This window comes from Mobula hypostoma, chromosome 7 (assembly GCF_963921235.1).
Source record: "Mobula hypostoma chromosome 7, sMobHyp1.1, whole genome shotgun sequence".
NCBI lineage: Eukaryota > Metazoa > Chordata > Chondrichthyes > Myliobatiformes > Myliobatidae > Mobula > Mobula hypostoma.
Genome location: NC_086103.1, coordinates 84,823,297 through 84,842,113, shown reverse-complemented (window position 1 = coordinate 84,842,113; position 18,817 = coordinate 84,823,297). Strand labels below are relative to the sequence as shown.

The 18,817-nt window shown below is 40.0% G+C and overlaps 1 protein-coding gene across 1 annotated transcript in view; it reads left to right on the top strand.

The window, feature by feature from the left end:
* Positions 1-18,817, top strand: part of clint1a (clathrin interactor 1a) — a 199,601-nt gene that overhangs the window by 104,066 nt on the left and 76,718 nt on the right. Inside the window, exons 4-5 of the mRNA XM_063053688.1 lie at positions 12,225-12,333; positions 13,691-13,855. Coding sequence (XP_062909758.1) covers positions 12,225-12,333; positions 13,691-13,855 — 274 coding nt within the window. The remainder of the gene's footprint in view (positions 1-12,224; positions 12,334-13,690; positions 13,856-18,817) is intronic.

The window sequence follows — 18,817 nt, the reverse complement described above, 5'->3', positions numbered from 1 at the left end:
CAAGCCGAAAATCAATCCAGTTTCCCAACACGGTCTCTAAGGAGCTGCATCTCAATACACCTGGTGCAGATGTGGCCATCGGGGAGACTAGAAGTCTCCTGGAAATCCCACATCTGACACCCAGAACAGAACAGAATGCTGGCCCTGCAGACATTCTCCCTATTCTTTCAGGAGTTAAATAAGAAAAAGAATTAAGAAATGAACTAAGCTACTTACCTCACTTCTGCCTGTTCTCGCCGAAGCCTGTTGAGCCAAAGCCTTGCCACTCTAACTCGATCACTCCCACAATGACTGCTCCGCAAAATGGTACCTCTCTTTTATGGGACTGGATATTTTAAGCTCTGCTCTAGACCTGAGTGGGAGCACTTCTACTATGTCTGCACCATTGTCTAAAGGGTGACTGTTCTCAGTGTATGATTGTTCCCTTGCATCAGTGTCTGTGTTTTGTGTTCTCTGCATTTTTTATTTTAAACTACTTTCACATGTTAGCTTATGGAAATTTTCTTTTATGAATGCTGGAAAGTTAAAATATCATTTCATTTTTTCTTTCCACTTTCTTGTTTAAGCTTGTTCATAGATCGGGGAAGAATTTTTTTACAACTTCCTTTCTGAGTATAATGTACATTTGTTTTGAAGTAAGCTGTTTGCATGAAGGCTATTCAGATGGTTTGTTTGACTTCAATTATACACAAACCAAATGCTGTTTGTGGGGCTTGCTGTCACAGACTGTCTGTCACATGTCTTAACATAACAGAAGTGACTTAAAAATACTAATTATGTTAAACACTTTGTGGAATTGTTTTGTATGGGAACACACTATTACTGCTATTCATTTAAAATTTGCAAAAATTATCATGTCAACTTTTTATATATCATGGCGAGCAATTGGCCCATGATGACAGACAAGAAAAACTCGTTTATCTCAACTGCTAGTGTTATTGAAACAAGCACAAAAATAGAACAGGCGCTATGTCCTGGGGAGAGAGCTCACTCAGTTGCATACAGGTGGGGGTGGGGGGATGATTATTACACACACCAGTTACATTCAGGGTGACCCACAAACATGTGAATATCTGTATAACCCAAACTAAAATGAAATAATAAATGAACCTGATCATCCCACTATAATCCCACAAAAACATTTTTAAAACAAGAACTATAAATGCTGGCCACTAGGAAAGTTGGGGGGGGGTTGTCGATCATCCCCCCCACCCCAAGCGCTACAATGTATATAAAAAGCAGATTTTGTGTTTATGACTTGATTGCTGCAAGTGGTGTACAGGTTTCCCCCGCCATCCGAAGGTAGAGTGTTCCTATGAAACGGTTCGTAAGCCGAAATGTTGTAAAGTGAAGAAGCAATTACCATTTATTTATATGGGAAAATTTTGTGAGCGTTCGCAGACCCAAAATAACCTACCAAATCATGCCAAACAACACACAAAACCTAAAATAACAGTAACATATAGTAAAAGCAGGAATGATATGATAAATACACAGCCTATATAAAGTAGAAATACATTTCCACAATCATTACTACCCTTCTCCGTAGCGAACATCTCACGCAAGCGCTGCTGGCAAAAACACGGTGCAAGCACTCTCCAGTAACCTTTAAGCTATGAAACTGCCAAATCATACCAAATAACACATAAAAATACACGGCCTATATAAAGTAGAAATAATGTATGTACAGTGTAGTATCACTTACTGGAATTGGGAAGACAGCGCCGAACACACTGATGGTGGTGTGTTAGACTGAGTCGTCTCAGGCTGGGGTGGTGCAGTGGCCCCCACCCTCTAGGCCGCCAACCAATACATTGCCGCGAAGCATTCCGATTGCGTCGTCGCTGACCTGGGTCGACAATTACGTGTCAGGTGGTACCTAATTAATTAGCATGTTTATTTCGGCTTTTTTCTTAAAGATGTGCTGTGTGCCTCCCAGCTACTGCTGCATTCTCTGCGAATTGGTATCTGTCCGTGGCCCGGGGGTTGGGGTGGTGGGACACTGGGGTGTCATCTCGTCGTCTGTTTCCATTAGGACGGGCAGCTCATCTTCTCCTATGACGGCCCGCCTCGATGTCAAAGGTCGAGGTTCGTCGTCTGCTGTGGCTGATGTGGAAGGCTTGCTTGACTGCTGAGCCTCGCACATTTTTCTATCATACAGTTCTTTGTAAGCACTCAAACCATCCCTGAAAATATTCCCTAAACCTATGTACCCTTTCAAAATTAAAGTCGTACTTTATAATTGCTTCACGTTCAGTTCGCTACTGTATTCGGTTTCGATTGTTATCCTTTCTTCTTCCAATTGCATCAGCTCTTCATCTATCAGTTCTTGGTCATGGGATGCCAAAGCCTCTTCAACATCATCTTCATCAACTTGCACAAGCCAAACTCACTTTGTCCCTACTTTGTTCACCACGATTGAAACGCTTAATTATGTCTCGTTTTACTCTAAGTATCACACTCTTACGAGCTCTTTTAGGCTTTTCTGATACCATGGAGCTCAAATTGCAAACGGCTGCTCACAGACACGTGCTTAAGCAATGCCGGCTAGAATGCCGTTCCCGGGGAGAGCGACTGCTTGGGGCGCGCGCTGCCTTTTATCATGTGCTGATTTTTTATCGCTTGCTGCTTTTTTTTTCGTAACGGTGAAAACACCTTTTGAAAGCAAAAACAGGGTACGAATGTAGGTCTTTTGTAACAGTGAGGTTTCATAAAGCGAACGTTTGAAAAGCGGGGGACACCTGTATTTAAGTGCATCTTGGCAACATTTTGCAAGTCACAGTTGGCTGAGTATGGGCTTTAAAGAAATGAGGAAGATTTTAAAAACAAGTATCTAAATATATAAGAAGAAAATTATTACATCAAAGTATGGAGGTGGGAAGTGTCAGAAGTTTGTGCAGGTGAGCAGTTTGCATCTCGTGATCATAATACTATTAGTGTCAAGGTAATTATGGAAGAGGTTAGGTCTGGTCTTCTGGTTAAGGTTCTAATTCAAGAGAGGCCGAATTTGATACTATCAGAAATGATCTGCCAAGTATGGATTAGAACAAGTGGTTTTCTGAGAAAGGTGTACTTGGTAAATGGCAGCCCTTCAAAAGTGAAATTTTGAGAGTACAGAATTTGTTTGTTGCTGTCAGAATAAAAGCAAGGATAACAGGTTTAAAGAACCTTGGTTTTTGAGAGATATTGAGACGCTAGTTAAGAAGAAGAAAGAGGTGCATAGCAGGTATCGGAGGGTAGGAACAAGGGTTCTTGAAGAGTATAGGAAATGCAATAGAAAACTTAAGATGGAAATCAGGATAGCTAAAAGAAGACAAACAAGGTGAAGATGAATTCCCAGGGCTTTTGCAGATATATTAAGAGCGAAAGAATAGCAAGGGATGAAACTGGTCCTCTGGAAGATCAGAATTTATGCATGGAGCAAAAAGAGATGGGGAGGGATCTTAAATGCATTTTATTGCATCTGTATTTACTTGGGAGACAGACACAGAGTCTGTAGATGTAAGGCAATGCAGCAGTGAAGTCATGGAAACAACAGGAATTCTGCAGATGCTGGAAATTCAAGCAACATACATCAAAGTTGCTGGTGAACTCAGCAGGCCAAGCAGCATCTATAGGAAGAGGCGCAGTCGACGTTTCAGGCCGAGACCCTTCGTCAGGACTAACTGAAAGCTTTCAAATCCCTTACTCACTCTTCCTTCAGTTAGTCCTGACGAAGGGTCTCGGCCTGAAACGTCGACTGCGCCTCTTCCTATAGATGCTGCTTGGCCTGCTGCGTTCACCAGCAACTTTGGTGAAGTCATGGACCCTATATAGATTACAGAGGACGAAGTGTTGAGGCAGATTAGGGCATGACAAAGTGTATCCTGGATCCTATGGGAGGCTAATGCAGAAATTGCAGGGGCCCTGCCAGAGATATTTACAACATTCTTTGCTATTGGTGTGCTGGAGGTTTGGAGGATAGCTAATGTTGTTCACTTATTTAAGAAAGGCTCTAAGAATAAGCCAGGAAATTATAGTGTAGTGAGCCTGATATCAGTAATGGAAAGTTATTGGAAAATATTCTAAGGCACCGGATATATAAATATTTGGATAGACAGAGAAGGATAGGGATAGTCAACATGGACTTCTGCACGGTAGGTCATGTCCAGAAAATTACCAGAAATGTCGATGAAGGAAAGACGGTGACAGTGGATGTTGTCTACATGGACTTTAAGAAGGCCTTGGACTAGGTCCGTTACGAGAGGCTAGTGACCAAGGTCTGTTCACTTGGAGTTCAGGATAAGGTAGTAAATTGGATTAGATATTGGCTTCATGGGAGAAGCCAGAGAGTGATAGTACATGGTAGTCTCTCTGACTGGGGGCCTGTGACTAGTGGTGTGGCGCAGGAATCGGTGCTGGGTCCATTGTTTTTTGTCATCTATATCAACCATCTGGATGATAATGTGATAAATTGGATCAGCAGATTTGCAGATGACACCAAGATTGGGGGCATAGCGGACAGCGAGGAAGGGTATCAAAGCCTGCAGCAGGATCTGCACCTTCTGTAATAATCAGCTGAAAAATGGCGGATGGAATTTAATGCCGACAAGTCCAAGGTGTTGCACTTTGGGAGTAGGTCACTGAGAAGTGTGGTAGAATAGAGGGATCTGGGAATACATCCCTAGTTCATTGAAAGTGCCATCACTGGTAGATAATGTTGTAAAGAAAGCTTTTGGGACTTTGGCTTTCATAAGTTAATGTTTTGAATACAGGAGTTGGGATGTTATGTTGAAATTGTCTAAGATGTTGTTGAGGCCTAATTTGGAGTATTGTGTGCAGTATTGGTCACCTACCTACAGGAAAGATGTAAATAAGATTGAAAGTGCAGAGAAAATTTGCAAGGATATTGCTGGGACTTAATAACATAAGTTATAGGGAAAGGTTGAATTGGTTAGGAATTTTATTCTCTAGAGCAGGGGTCCCCAACCTTTTTTGACCGCGGACCGGTTTAATATTGACAATATTCTTGCGGACCGGCCGACGGCGGGGGGGTGGGTGTTAAACACGACCGGAATATAGGTGATAAGTCAACTATAAGTCACTTACAAGTGGCTAATACACTCAATTTCGTTTCTAAAGGGGCTTATCTAACGAATTTAATATTAAACACCTAGCGCATATATTCCTCGCATGAATATAGTGATGTCAATTGTAACAGTGGTCCTAAGCCTCCGAGCCGCGAAGAATGCAGCGGTAGTCGGAACGCACCTGGCACACCTTTAAGAAAAAAGCCGAAATAACAAGCTAATTGATTAGGTGCCGCCTGGCACGTAAACGTCAGCCCAGATCAGAGGCGATTGCCGATTGCATAGTAACATACAGGAATAGTAATTCCATATTTTAAGTGCAGTGGACAGCTGCAGTAATCCTATTGTGTTTCACGGCAGAGATTTGATGATAAACAGCCACAGATGTAATTAATGATGTTCAAATGCTGCACACCTGTGTTGAAGAGAATGTAGCACTTTCATTATTTATCTTCTAACGTGTGAAGTCTTGCTCTTTTTCTGATGCTGATTGGCTGACATGCTGTTTAGTATGCAAACTGAAATTTTGAATTTGATCTGTAACATTGAACTTCATAGGTAACTTTTTTGTAATAACTAAAATAACTTTCAAATACCCATTTACAAAGGACCAATCTGCAAACTTAGTACTTCGAAAATACCTTATACATTGTGTATACTTGGTTGAGACGAGCTTACAATGACCTGTTTATGAGCAAAGTGTGAAGTCCCACACCAGCAGGTTCAAGAACAGCTGTTTTGCCCTAACCACCATTCAGTTCTGTTGGGTGGTGGGGAGTATACCTCTCAACAATGGTGTGGAACGATGAACCAACAGAGTGCCATGTGGGTGGCTGAAAGTGTGGAAATGTATAGACCGTAATGGAAACATCTGTAAAGGATGGAGAGTCATTGAATGGTTTATTGTACATAATTTTATTTTTGAATAAAGTATATTTTGTTGTTAAAAAAGCAGTACAACAATGAGCACTGCAGTTTAGCAACACAATAATGACTTGGTACTACGTTTGTAAAATGAACTTCTTGTTCTAATTGTGTTTCTTGTATTTAAAAAAAGTATATTTATGTTTAATTTGCTTTTCTTGTGAATGTGTCTTGTACTTTTGCGTATGGCAATAAGCTCAACTTTGGTTTTGCCTTTATAGAGAAACGCTGTTGCTTCAACCATATGATTTGATGCTTTGATATCATACATGCCACAGTACTTATCATTTTTAAATCTTTAAAAACACAAACACACACACACACATATATATATATATATATATATATATATATATATATATATCTCTCTCTCTCTCTATATATCTATATATCTATATCCCTCAACATTAGTTAGTATTGTCCACTGTGAAAGTCTGGCAGTCATGAAAATGGTATTACATTTTAAAAGTAACTGCAATCAGATGTAGCAATATCAAATTCCCCCTCCCCTTTTCTTTCTCCTGAGGCCTCCCGTCCCATGATTCTCTCATATCCCTTTTGCCAATCAACTGTCCAGCTCTTGGCTCCATCCCTCCCCCTCCTGTCTTCTCCTATCATTTCGGATCTTCCCCTCCCCCTTTCAGATCTCTTACTAGCTCTTCTTTCAGTTAGTCCTGACGAAGGGTCTCTTCCCGAAACGTCGACTGTACCTCTTTCTAGAGATGCTGCCTGGCCTGCTGCGTTCACCAGCTATCTTTATGTGTGTTGCTTGAAATTCCAGCACCTGCAGATTTCCTCGTGTTCATGTTGTTACTAATATTTTTGTAGTCCATGCTCTAGATTGCTAGATGGCATGAAAGTCGGAGGACCTTCTTATATTCTTAAGTTTTGATATTTTTTTAAGAAATAAGACATTTGATGGCCATCACAATCTGAGGAGCTGAATTTAAAATAACAATAGATTAATTTGAAGTCTGAAGTATTCCTGAGACTGTGTGGATTTAGTAAGCTAGAGCTTGGTGTTTAGCAATGCTGTGAAAACGTTACAGCATTCAGAGATGTTTCACCAGAGAAACTAATTTGCTGGAAGGCAACAGTAAATGGTTTAGATTATGTTGAACATCAATTAATGGGTCAGTTCCAGGATATTTAAAGCATTTGCCTCACATTGCTGTAGTAACACATTTCTTCTAATCCGTGAGTCATTCCTAGACGAAAATAATGGCACAGTACTCCAGAGAATGTAATTGAGTAGATGTAGTACTTTCCTTCCAGTTGCCGTTTTTAAGGCACCAATGGGGTAGCATTCATTAAAGCCTTTAGACATGGGAACACAAGTAGACTTTAGCCCCTCAAGCTTGCTACTACATTCAGCTATATTCAAGATTATAGCTGGTCCATCCTTTGATGGCATGAGATTATATGAGCCTGCAAAGGTAGATTGGAGTAGGCGGTTTACAGGGGAAGGGACATGGAACAACATAGAACATAAAATAGTACAGCACAGTACAGGCCCTTCAACCCACAATGTTGTGCCGACCCTCAAACCCTGCCTCCCATATAACTCCCCCATCTTAAATTCCTCCATTTCCTAGTAGTCTCTTAAATTTCACTAGTGTATCTGCATCCACCACTGACCCAGGCAGTGCATTCCGCGCACCAACCACTCTCTGAGTAAAAAACCTTCCTCTAATATCCTCCTTGAACTTCCCACCCCTTACCTTAAAGCCATGTCCTCTTGTATTGAGCAGTGGTGCCCTGGGAAAGAGGCGCTGGCTATCCACTCTATCTATTCCTCTTAATATCTTGTATACCTCTATATCACGTCTCCTTTCATCCTTTTTCTCTCCAAAGAGTAAAACCTAGTTCCCTTAATCTCTGATCATAATCCATACTCTCTAAACCAGGCAGCATCTTGGTAAATCTCCTCTGTACCCTTTCCAATGCTTCCACATCCTTCCTATAGTGCAGCGACCAGAACTGGATACAGTACTCCAAGTGTGGCCTAACCAGAGTTTTATAGAACTGCAATATAGACCATGGGCAAGTGGATGGTTTTTTTTAATAGTAGTTAAGAGTTCAAGGTCTGTATGTTCCTGAGTGAAATCCAGAGCTGATAGGTATAGGGAACCCTGAATAATGAGAGAAATGCCCTGGACAGGAAATAAGAGGCATGGGTGAGATATGGGCTGCTGGGATCGAGCAAATTTCTGGAAGAGTATATGGGATGGAAGACAGTACTCAAGAAGAAAGTCAGGTGGACAAAAGGGGGCATGTGATAACTTTGCCAATGAAGTTTAAAATCCAAAGAGATTGTATACAGTGGCATGCAAAAGTTTGGGCACCCCCGGTCAAAATTTCTGTTACTGTGATTAGCTAAGCGAGTAAAAGATGACTTGATTTCCAAAAGGCATAAAGTTAAAGATGACACAGTTCTTTAATATTTTAAGCAAGATTACTTTTTATTTCCATCTTTACAGTTTCAAAATAACAATAAAGGAAAAGGGCCCAAAGCAAAAGTTTGGGCGCCCTGCATGGTCAGTACTTAGTAACACCCCCTTTGGCAAGTATCACAGCTTGTAAACGCTTTCTGTAGCCAGCTAAGAGTCTTTCAATTCTTGTTTGGGGGATTTTCACCCATTCTTCCTTGCAAAAGGCTTCTAGTTCTGTGAGATTCTTGGGCCGTCTTGCATGCACTGCTCTTTTGAGGTCTATCCACAGATTTTTGATGATGTTTAGGTCAGGAGACTGTGAGGGCCATGGTAAAACCTTCAGCTTGTGCCTCTTGAGATAGTCTATTGTGGATTTTGTGGTGTGTTTAGGATCATTATCCTGTTGTAGAAGCCATCCTCTTTTCATCTTCAGCTTTTTTACAGACGGTGTGATGTCTGCTTCCAGAATTTGCTGTTATTTAATTGAATTAATTCTTCCCTCTGCCAGTGAAATGTTCACCATGCCACTGGCTGCAACACAAGCCCAAAGCATGATCGATCCACCCCTGTGGCTAACAGTTGGAGAGGTATCCTTTCATGAAATTCTGCACCCTTTGCTCATTTTGGCCAAAAAGTTCTATTTTAACTTCATCAGTCCACAGGACTTGTTTCCAAAAATGCATCAGGCTTGTTCCTTTGCAAACTTCTGACGCTGAATTTTGTGGTGAGGACACAGAAAAGGTTTTCTTCTGATGACTCTTCCATGAAGGCCATATTTGTGCAGGTGTTGCTGCACAGTAGAATAGTGCACCACCACTCCAGAGTCTGCTAAATCTTCCCGAAGGTCTTTTGCAGTCAAATGGGGGTTTTGATTTGCCTTTCCAGCAATCCTGCGAGCAGTTCTCTCAAAGTTTTCTTGGTCTTCCAGACCTCAACTTGACCTCCACCATTCCTGTTAACTGCCATTTCTTAACTACGTTACGAACTGAGGAAACAGCTACCTGAAAACTCATTGCTATCTTCTTATAGTCTTCTCCGGCTTTGAGGGCATAATTTATTTTAATTTTCAGAGTGCTAGGCTGTTGATTGTTGGGACAAGGTTTGAGGAGTCAGGGTATTTATAAAGCTTTGAAATTTGCATCATCTGGCCTTTCCTAACGATGACTGTGAACAAGCCATAGCCCTAACAGGCTAACTAAGGTCTGAGACCTTGGTAAAAGTTATCTGAGAGCTTAAATCTTTTGGGGTGCCCAAACATTTGCTTGCCATTGTATTTTAGAAAGAATAGAGAGAATAAGGCCTCTCAAAGACCAAAGGGGACACCTTTAGTGTGGAACTAAACGAGATGAAGTTTCTTAAAGAATACTTCCCCTCTAATAACTGTGGAGAAAGACATGAACACATCAAAAGTAAGAAAAGTAAATGGGAAGGTGTTGGTGGTAATCCACGTTACAGAAGAATAGGAGCTGAATGTCTGAAAAGGTATGAAGGTAGATAAATTTCCAGGGCTTAACAAGCTTAACAAGAGCACTGTGGGAGGCTAGAGAAGAAATTGTGGGAGCCCTGGCTGAGATATTTGCATCATCCTTAGCCATAGGCAAAGTGCCAGTGGAAGGTAGCAATGTTGTATTTTTATTAAAGAAAGGTGGTCAGAAAAAAACATGGGATCTGTTGGCCAATGAGAGCGTCTGTGGTAGGTAAGTTACTGGAGAGGATTCTGAGGGATAAGGTATACTTCCAGAAAGACAGGTATTGATTACAGGGCTTGATTTGGGGTAGTTAGCATGAATTTGTGCATGGGAAATTTTGTCTTATGAACTTGATTTTTGATGAAGCGACAAAGGAAGTTGAAATTGGCTTGAAGATAAAAAAAAAATCAGGGTGATGGAAGTTTGTTTTGCCATTTAGATGCTCGTGACTAGTGGTGTGTTTGGGGCTGATGCTCAGCCCATTCTTGTTTGCCATCTATATAAACAGTTTGGATAAGTATGTATATAGCATGGTTGATGTGATTGCAGATGATAGTGTAGTGGACAATGAAGAAGGTTATCAGAAATTATGGAGATCCTGAGTAGTTGGACTGAGGAATAATAAATGGAGTTCAATTCAAATAAATGTGATGTTGCATTTTGGGAAGTCAAATCCAAATAAGACTTTCACAGTGAATGGCAGGTTCCTGAGAAGTGTTGTAGACAGAGTGACCTCTGAGTACAAGTTCATGGTTCACTGAAAGTGGAGTCACAGGCAGACACGGGGTTTGGCACATTGCCCTTTGTACGTCAGGGATATGAGTGTAAAAGTTGAGCGGTCATAGTGCAGTTGTACAGGATGCTCGTGAGACCACACTTGGAGTGTTGTGTTCAGTTTAGGTGCTCTGCTGTGGGAAAGATATTGTTAAACTGGAAAAAGTATAGAAAAGATTTAGAAGGATGCTGCCAGGGCTTGAATTGAGTTATAGAGAGAGATTGGACAGGCTAAGGACTTTATTCCTTAGGAGTGTAAGAGATTGAAGGGTAATCTTATAGAGGTGTATAAAATCAGCTTAAATAGGGTGAGTGCACTCTGTCTTTTCATCAGGATTGGGAAATCAAGAACTAGAGGGCACAGGTTTAAGGTGTGAGGGGGAAAAATTTAATCAGAATTTGAGGGCCAACCTTTTTTTCCCACAAAAGGAGGTATCTATGTGAGATTGGTTGCTAGAGGATGTGTTAAGACAGGTACAACAGCAACTTTGAAGACTGTCTAATAGTTACATGGATTGGAGAGGTTTAGATGGTTATAGGTCAAACAATGGTAAATGAGGCATCTTATTTGACATGTAGCACTTGGGCTAAAGGGTCTGTTTTCATGTTCTATTCAGTGGACCTTTTTGATAGAATTGGATCAGAAAAAGTTGTGTGTGTGCATTTCCTTAACCTCCTACTTTGTTATTGCGTAGCCTTTGACAAGCTGCATTAGTTACAGGTTGTAGCAGAAGTGCAAAATATTGTATATTATATCATTGTGTAGATTTTTCTCTTAATACCCACTTGCCTCTTCCTTTTGGTGTCAGCTGTAATGAAATTTTAGATTGGGAGGAAGTTCTATACTTGAAGAGAAACTCCCTAATGACTAGTTGGCTGCTGATCTTGTGCTTCATAATTCAAAAAATAATTTGTTGGTTTATATGATGTGGCAGATTTGACACATTGTTTGATGGAGAGCTTTGCTTTCTTTTGTTTAGAAGGGGTTAGGAGCATTTATTAAAGGGGAAAGTGTAAAGAATATCTTCCCCAAAGTGGTATTGATTTGTAGGATTGTGTTTAAATTTTAAAGTTTAAACACGTCCTGTAATTTGGTGTGCAGTTTCTGAATTTGATAATTAAATATTACTGTTTTGATGGTTTACTCTTTATAATTAAAGGATCTTGAATTGTATAGCCATAATTGTGCAAGGCCACTGTCAAGTGGAAAGATATATTAAGTTAATGTAAATAACAGTGAAAATGTTTTCTCTGTACATCAACTCATTGGGAAATCGGGATGGGGTTTTATGAGCATGTGATTAGTTCATTGTGAACAGGCATCTCTAATTTTTACCAGTGTGGAAGGTCAGTTTTATTTATGTTCTGTTTATTTGGTAAACTAATATTGCCGCTGTCAATTTTGATTTGTGCTGGGAATTCCCACAGACTGATGTTCATAGTATTTTATTAAAGTAGAAAGCAATCATTACAATGTGCCAGTATGTGACTTTGTTCTCACAAACATAAAACACTTTGGTCCGTTTCCTTTCATTGTCTTCTTCTCCTTTTTACAGTCCTTGCTTCTTTTGGCTTATCTCATAAGGAATGGGTCAGAGCGAGTAGTTACCAGCGCCCGAGAACACATTTACGATTTGCGTTCGATGGAAAACTATCACTTCGTAGGTAAGCACACCTCTGGTGCTAGGGAGCAAAATAAAAAAAGCTTTGAGCAAATTATAACAGCAAGCAGAGTTGTCAGTCACTTGAGCCAGTAGATCAGCTTCCTTCACTAATTAGAATGTGACTGGTGGCACTATCTGAAGTGTACAGAATCTGAGATTTGGGGGCCCTAGAGTATTAATTAGTGAAGACAAGAACTCGCAGAAAGGACATGGTAATAACAACACAACTAGCACAACATGAGTGCTCAGGTTTTTCTTTATATAAAAAAAACACAACAGCTATGACTCCCTTGTGATGCTCATAAAGAAATTGCCTTAATTACATAGGAAGGAAAGGTTAGACACCAACACAGACTAATCTGTTTGAAGAAGCAAGAATATCTGCAAATAATATTTACAATGCAATGGCAATAAGGCCATGTTTTTATTGTTTTGACATTAAAGTTAAAACTTGGAGATTGAAATAAAACTGATGTACTTTGTCAGATTTAAATGTACAACCTAATAATAATCTAGGTGCCTTTTTTATGTGGGTAAATTCTGCTAGATTGTCAGAGCTCTGCAATTGCAAGTCTAATAGCTATATTTGGGAACAATGCCTTATCAAAATATTGTCATTTATTGCTTACAATAATTAGCAGTGCAGCCTCATGCATTCTGCCAATATTAGAAAGGCACATGCTGCAAAAATCTAATTGGTATATCCACCATGACACTAAGCTTGAAATTAAAGTTTATACGCTGCATTTTTTTAAACAAAATTAGCATTAAGGCATGGCAGGTGTAAAATGGGTATTTTGAGGCAGGCAGTGAAAGTATTACAAATGGTTTTGACCTAGATTAAGGAAATGAAGACTTTGTCAGTAGTTATTGTTTCCTATCAGTGTCTAGTAATTGTGATTTAAGTGTTCATTTGAAGACATTGGGGAAAATCGAATAATTGCAAAGTGTGGACTTTAACAAAAATGTAAGAGAAGCACAGGAGAGTGGATGACCTACCTGGACTTGTAATGTGACCCCTGGATGAAAAAATAACAATAGTTAGAACAGCAAAGAATTGACTTGATAATTTAAAAATGTGTTAACAATATGAAACTTGCCTCTAGCCAGCTGCATGTCAGCTTCACACTGTTGTTTTTCAGTATTGATCTTTTAAGCTGTGCCTAACACCATGTTACTATTGCTGGAACATCTTTTTGATAATTAATACATTTATCATACATATACAATTACATATTTTATATTTTCTACACAGTTGGCTGGAAACCTTTGATCCCATAATTTTAATTCCTGCAGAGTACAATTTATGTTGTCTGATTGTTGATTTATTCACTGTCTGTTTACCTGGCTATTTTCAGATGAAAATGGCAAGGACCAAGGAGTAAATGTGCGACAGAAAGTGAAAGAAATGGTCGAATTTATACAGGATGATGACCGTTTGCGAGAAGAACGGAAAAAAGCCAAGCGGAACAAAGACAAATATATTGGTGTTTCTTCAGACAGTTTGGGAGGCTTTAGATACAGTGAGTATTGAGATGTTTGTGAAATAAAAAAAGAGGAATAATGTTAAGCATCTGACTTTCAAGGTTTTATTTTGAAGAATCCTTTAGAATTCTGAAAAGGAACAAAAGTGAAACAGAGCTATTGTACATTTGGAAACAAAGATTTCAAATCTATCCTTGTAATTGTCTCTGACATGCATTCCCACATATTTATACCTGAATAATTTAATGGATAATACCAGAGTAACTATAAAATTATGAAAACTTTGTACTAAAGCATATTTTGCTATACAGTCTGCCTAGGAATGGTCCTAATTGTCAAGACAATTGTGCTATATTCTGTGTCCATTCTTTGACCTTTTGAGATCCCATGTGCTTGTTCTTCAGATGCTAGAATTGTTGGGTCATTTGGTTGTTATTTGCAATGCACTCATACTTCTAGCAGGGAGTCATCATACTAAAACAATGGTGTTATTTAGTGTTTTTTAATGCATTTAGCTGGTTATGGTATGTGAACAGGATTGTGCTTGGCTGTGCTTAATCTAGAAAGCTTATTAATCTTTTGATACCTTCTAGGTTTACATCTAGGTGAAGCAAAAACATTAGAGATTTGTTGATTTGGCTTTGGATTTACAATCTACATTTAAAAGCACAGAGGACTGGCCATTCAATTCTACAGCCTCGTTCTATATTCATGGCAGGTTTATGACTTGACTCCATGTACCCAGTTACCCTCAATTCCATACTATCGTTGGCAAAAAAAAACGACTGAGATTTGATAACTCATTTATCATTATTTGCCTTCTATGAAAGAGGATTCCAAAGTGTTTCTGAACTTCATTTGTGGAAAAATTATTTTTAGATATGCCTTCTATTAACTCCCTACTCAGCAAAAGTACCTTCTCCCATCTTGTTATCAATTCCTTTCAATAGTTGAAAGGTTTCATTAAAATATCCTTATTACAAATTCTGGAGAATTAAATTTAATTTGTATGATATTTCCTTATAATTCTTGTAAATCCATGCTCCATTCCTCCTGTCCACAACTATTCCCAGTAACCAACTGTGGTCAAAGCGAGGCTTTGTATAAGCTGTTGTAAGTAACTCCATCCCATTGCATTATCTTTCTCTAGATAGGAAGGAAATATTCTAGTTGCCATTTGACTTACTTTCCATAGATGACATTGTAATGATTTATGTACTTTGCTATCTAAATGTCTTGAATTTAAAGAATGGATCAGATTGTTTTCTAAATAATATAATTTGCCACATGTTAGACTATTTATTTAATTTTTGTGTTTGTAAACAGCAGATTTAAATTAAAACGCCAATCATTATATTTGCGAAACACGAAAATGTGAACTTCTATCCCATTATCTCCAGCCTTATCTACTGCATTTGGTGCTCCCCATATAGCTTTGTCCATGTCGGCCAGACCAAGCACAAACTCGGTGACTGTTTCTGTACACTCAGAATACAATGGCCATCTTGAACTCCCAGTTGCAGTCCATTTAAACTCCCCTTCCCATTTCCACACTGACCTGTCTGTCCTTGGTCTTCTCTGCTGCCAGAATGAGTCAGGCTTCTTGCTGACTCATAAGTACGCCAAGTCCTCATAAACTGTGGACTTGCGGGTATCCAGATTTGCACGTGAGAGTCAGCTGAGTATTGTCGAAGTATAAAGTGGGTATGAAGTTGGAGCCAGGATAGGGATCACTAGGGATGAAAAATGCAAGTAGGTTTGACAAGTTGAAACTTACAAGATGAAACTTACTAGTTTCTGAAGTGAAAAAGAGCTGGAGGAGTTTGAAAGACCTGGCAGCATCCGTGGAGGCAGAGGGATGACAAACATTTCTGGTTGAGACTTTGCACAAGTACTGAAACTGTGGAGCGGAGATTCCTGTTATAAAATGGTGACAGGGAGAAGTGAGAAAGGTGATAGGTGGAACCAAGTTAGGAAAGTGATAGCTAGAGGCTAGAAGAAGATGTGGAAACAGCAAAAGGGTGCTACAGGTTATGGAATCTGATAGGAAAGGAGAGGTGTGACTGATGTGCATGTGGTGTTGATGGGGTGGGTTAATGAGTAGAGGTGTTGATCAGTCTGACGGCTTGTGGTAAGTAACCATTTTTGAGTCTAGTAGTCCTGATGTGGATGTTGTTGGGAGTGAGACAAACGGTCATGAGCAGGGTGGGTGGGATCCTTCATGATATTGCTCGCCCTTTTCTGGTACTTAATGGAAGATAGGCTGGTGCCACTGTTGCTTTGGGTTGTGATCATAATATGATAGAATTCACCCTGCTATTTGAGAAGGAGAAGCTGAAATGTATCAGTATACAGTGGAGTAAAGGGAATTATAGAGGCATGAGAGAGGAACGGGCCTAAATTGATTGGAGAAGAACACTGGCAGGGATGATGGCAGAGTAGCAATAGCTGGAATTTCTGGAAGCAATTCGGAAGGCACATGAGATGTACATCTCAAAGAGGAAGAAGTATTCAAAAGGCAAAAATGGCACAACCGTGGATAACAAGAGAAGCCGAAGAGTGGGCATAAAATAAAGCAAAAATTCATGGGAAGTTTGAGGATTGGGAATCTTTTATAAACTAACAAAAGGCAACAAAAAAAAAGTCATTAAGAAGGAAAAGATTGAATAGGAAGGTAAGCTCGTCAATAATATTAAAGAAGATACCAAAAGCTTCTTCAGATATATAAAGTGTAAAAGAGACGACAGTAGATATTGAACAGATGGAAAATGATGCTGGAGAGATGTTAATGGTGGCAAGGAAATGGAGGATGAGCTGAATAAATGTTTTGCATCAATCTTTACTCTGGAACACATTAGCAGAATCCCACAAGTTCCAGAGTGTCAATGGACGGAAGTATGTGAAATTCCAATTACTAGGGAAAAGATGCTTGGGAAACTGAAAGGTCGGGAAGGTAGATAAGTCACCTAGACTAGATTGTATGCATCCCAGGATTTTGAAAGAGGTAGCTGAAAAGATTGTGAAGGCATTAGCAATGATCTTTCGAGAATCAATGGATTCTGTCATGGTTCTGGAGGACTGAAAAATTGCAAATGTCACTCCACTCTTCAAAAAGGGGGAGGGTCACACGAAAGGAAATTGTAGGCCAGTTAGTCTGACCTCAGTGGTTGGGCAGACGTTGGAGTTGATTGTTAAAGACATGGTTTCGGAATGCTTAGAGGCACGTGATAAAGTAAGCCACAGTCAGTATGGTTTCCTTAAGGGAGAGTCTTGCCTGACAAATCTGTTGGAATTCTTTGAAGAAATAACAAGCAGGATAGATGAAGGAGAATTGGTGGATGTTGTGTGCTTGTATTTTCAGAAAGCCTTTGACCAGATGCCACACATGAGGCTGCTAAACAAGTTAAGAGCCCATGGTATTTTGGGAAAGACGCTAACATGGACTAAAAGTTAATTAAAGCTAATAGAGCAATGACTAATTGGCAGGAGGCAAAGAGTGGGAATAAAGGGATCCTTTTCTGGTTGGCTGCCAATTGCTAGTTATATTCCACAGCAATCTGTGTTGGGACCGCTGCTTTTTTACTTTGTTTCAATGACTTGGATGACAGAATTGATGGCTTTGTGGCAAAGTTTGTAGATGATACAAAGACAAGTGGAGGGGCAGGCAGTTTTGAGGAAGTAGAGAGGCTATAGATGGACTTAGACAGATTAGAAGAAGGGGCAAAGAAGGGGCAGATGGAATGCAGTGTCAGGAAGTATATGGTCATGCTCTTTGGTAGAAGAAGTAAAAGGTAGGCTAGTTTCTAAATGGGAAGAAAATTCAAAAACCTGAGCAGCAAATGGACCTGGGAGTCCTTGTGCAGGATTCCCCAAAGGTTAATTTGCAGGTTGAGTTGGTGGTGAAGAAGGGAAATGCAATAGTAGCAGTCATTTCAAGAAGACGAGAATATAAAAGCAAGAATGTAATGTTGAGGCTTTATAATGTGAGGACTCACTTAGAGCATCGTGAGCAGTTTTGGGCTGCTTATCTTAGAAAGGATGTGCTGACATTGGAGAGGGTTCAAAGGAGGTTCATGAAAATGATTCTGGGATTGAAAAGCTTGTGATATGAGGAGTATTTTGATGGCTCAGGGCCTATATTCATGTAACCCTCAGGCTCGCCCAGCTCGTGTTCATCTAAGGGAAACAGCCTCTAGCCTCGCCAAACTGGGAAATCATGTTTGTGTGGATGCTGTGTAATGTACCACCCAGTTACAAACCCACAACGCAAAATATCAGACAGTATACCATATGCAATTAAATGATTGAACTTGATGAATCTTAAGCTGAATATAGGGTTAGTAATGAAAATTAAAAAAGGGCCCAATTCAAGGAAAAGTGAAAAGTTCACATTGGAGCTCACTCCGTAGTCATTCTTCCACCATGGATCTCCGAGCATCGCCGACCTTCGGATCCTCAGATCCCAGTCCACTTCGTCCGGTGGTCTACCAGCTCTCTCCACAAACACCTTCCCTCTTCATCTCTCCTTGACAAAGACCGTGAGAAAGCATCCTTCCAGATTCACAAGACAGAGCAACAATCTCTTATTGGCTAACATGCATACCATAATCCTGTTATCTCCAGCCATAACCCAAACATTGCTGCTACAGAGAAACCGTTACCTCAGCAGTGAACATTACAAAGAAGCCATTACATTAGCAGTGAATCCTTACAGCGCATTACACTCAATTCAGAAAAATGAGGGGTGACCTCATTGAAACCTATCGAATGTTGAAAGGCCTCAATAGAGTGTATGTGGAGAGGGTGTTTCTTATGGTGGGGGAGTTTAAGACCAGAGGGGAAGTCTCAAAATGGAGGAGAGTCCTTTTAGAATGGAGATGAGGAATTTCTTCAGCCAGAGAGAACACCATGACCTGCACAAGTCGCATCTTTGTTCGGTGTACAAATTAAACAGGCTCCTGGGTGGTAGCAGTCCTTAATGATGAATGCTGCCTTTTTGA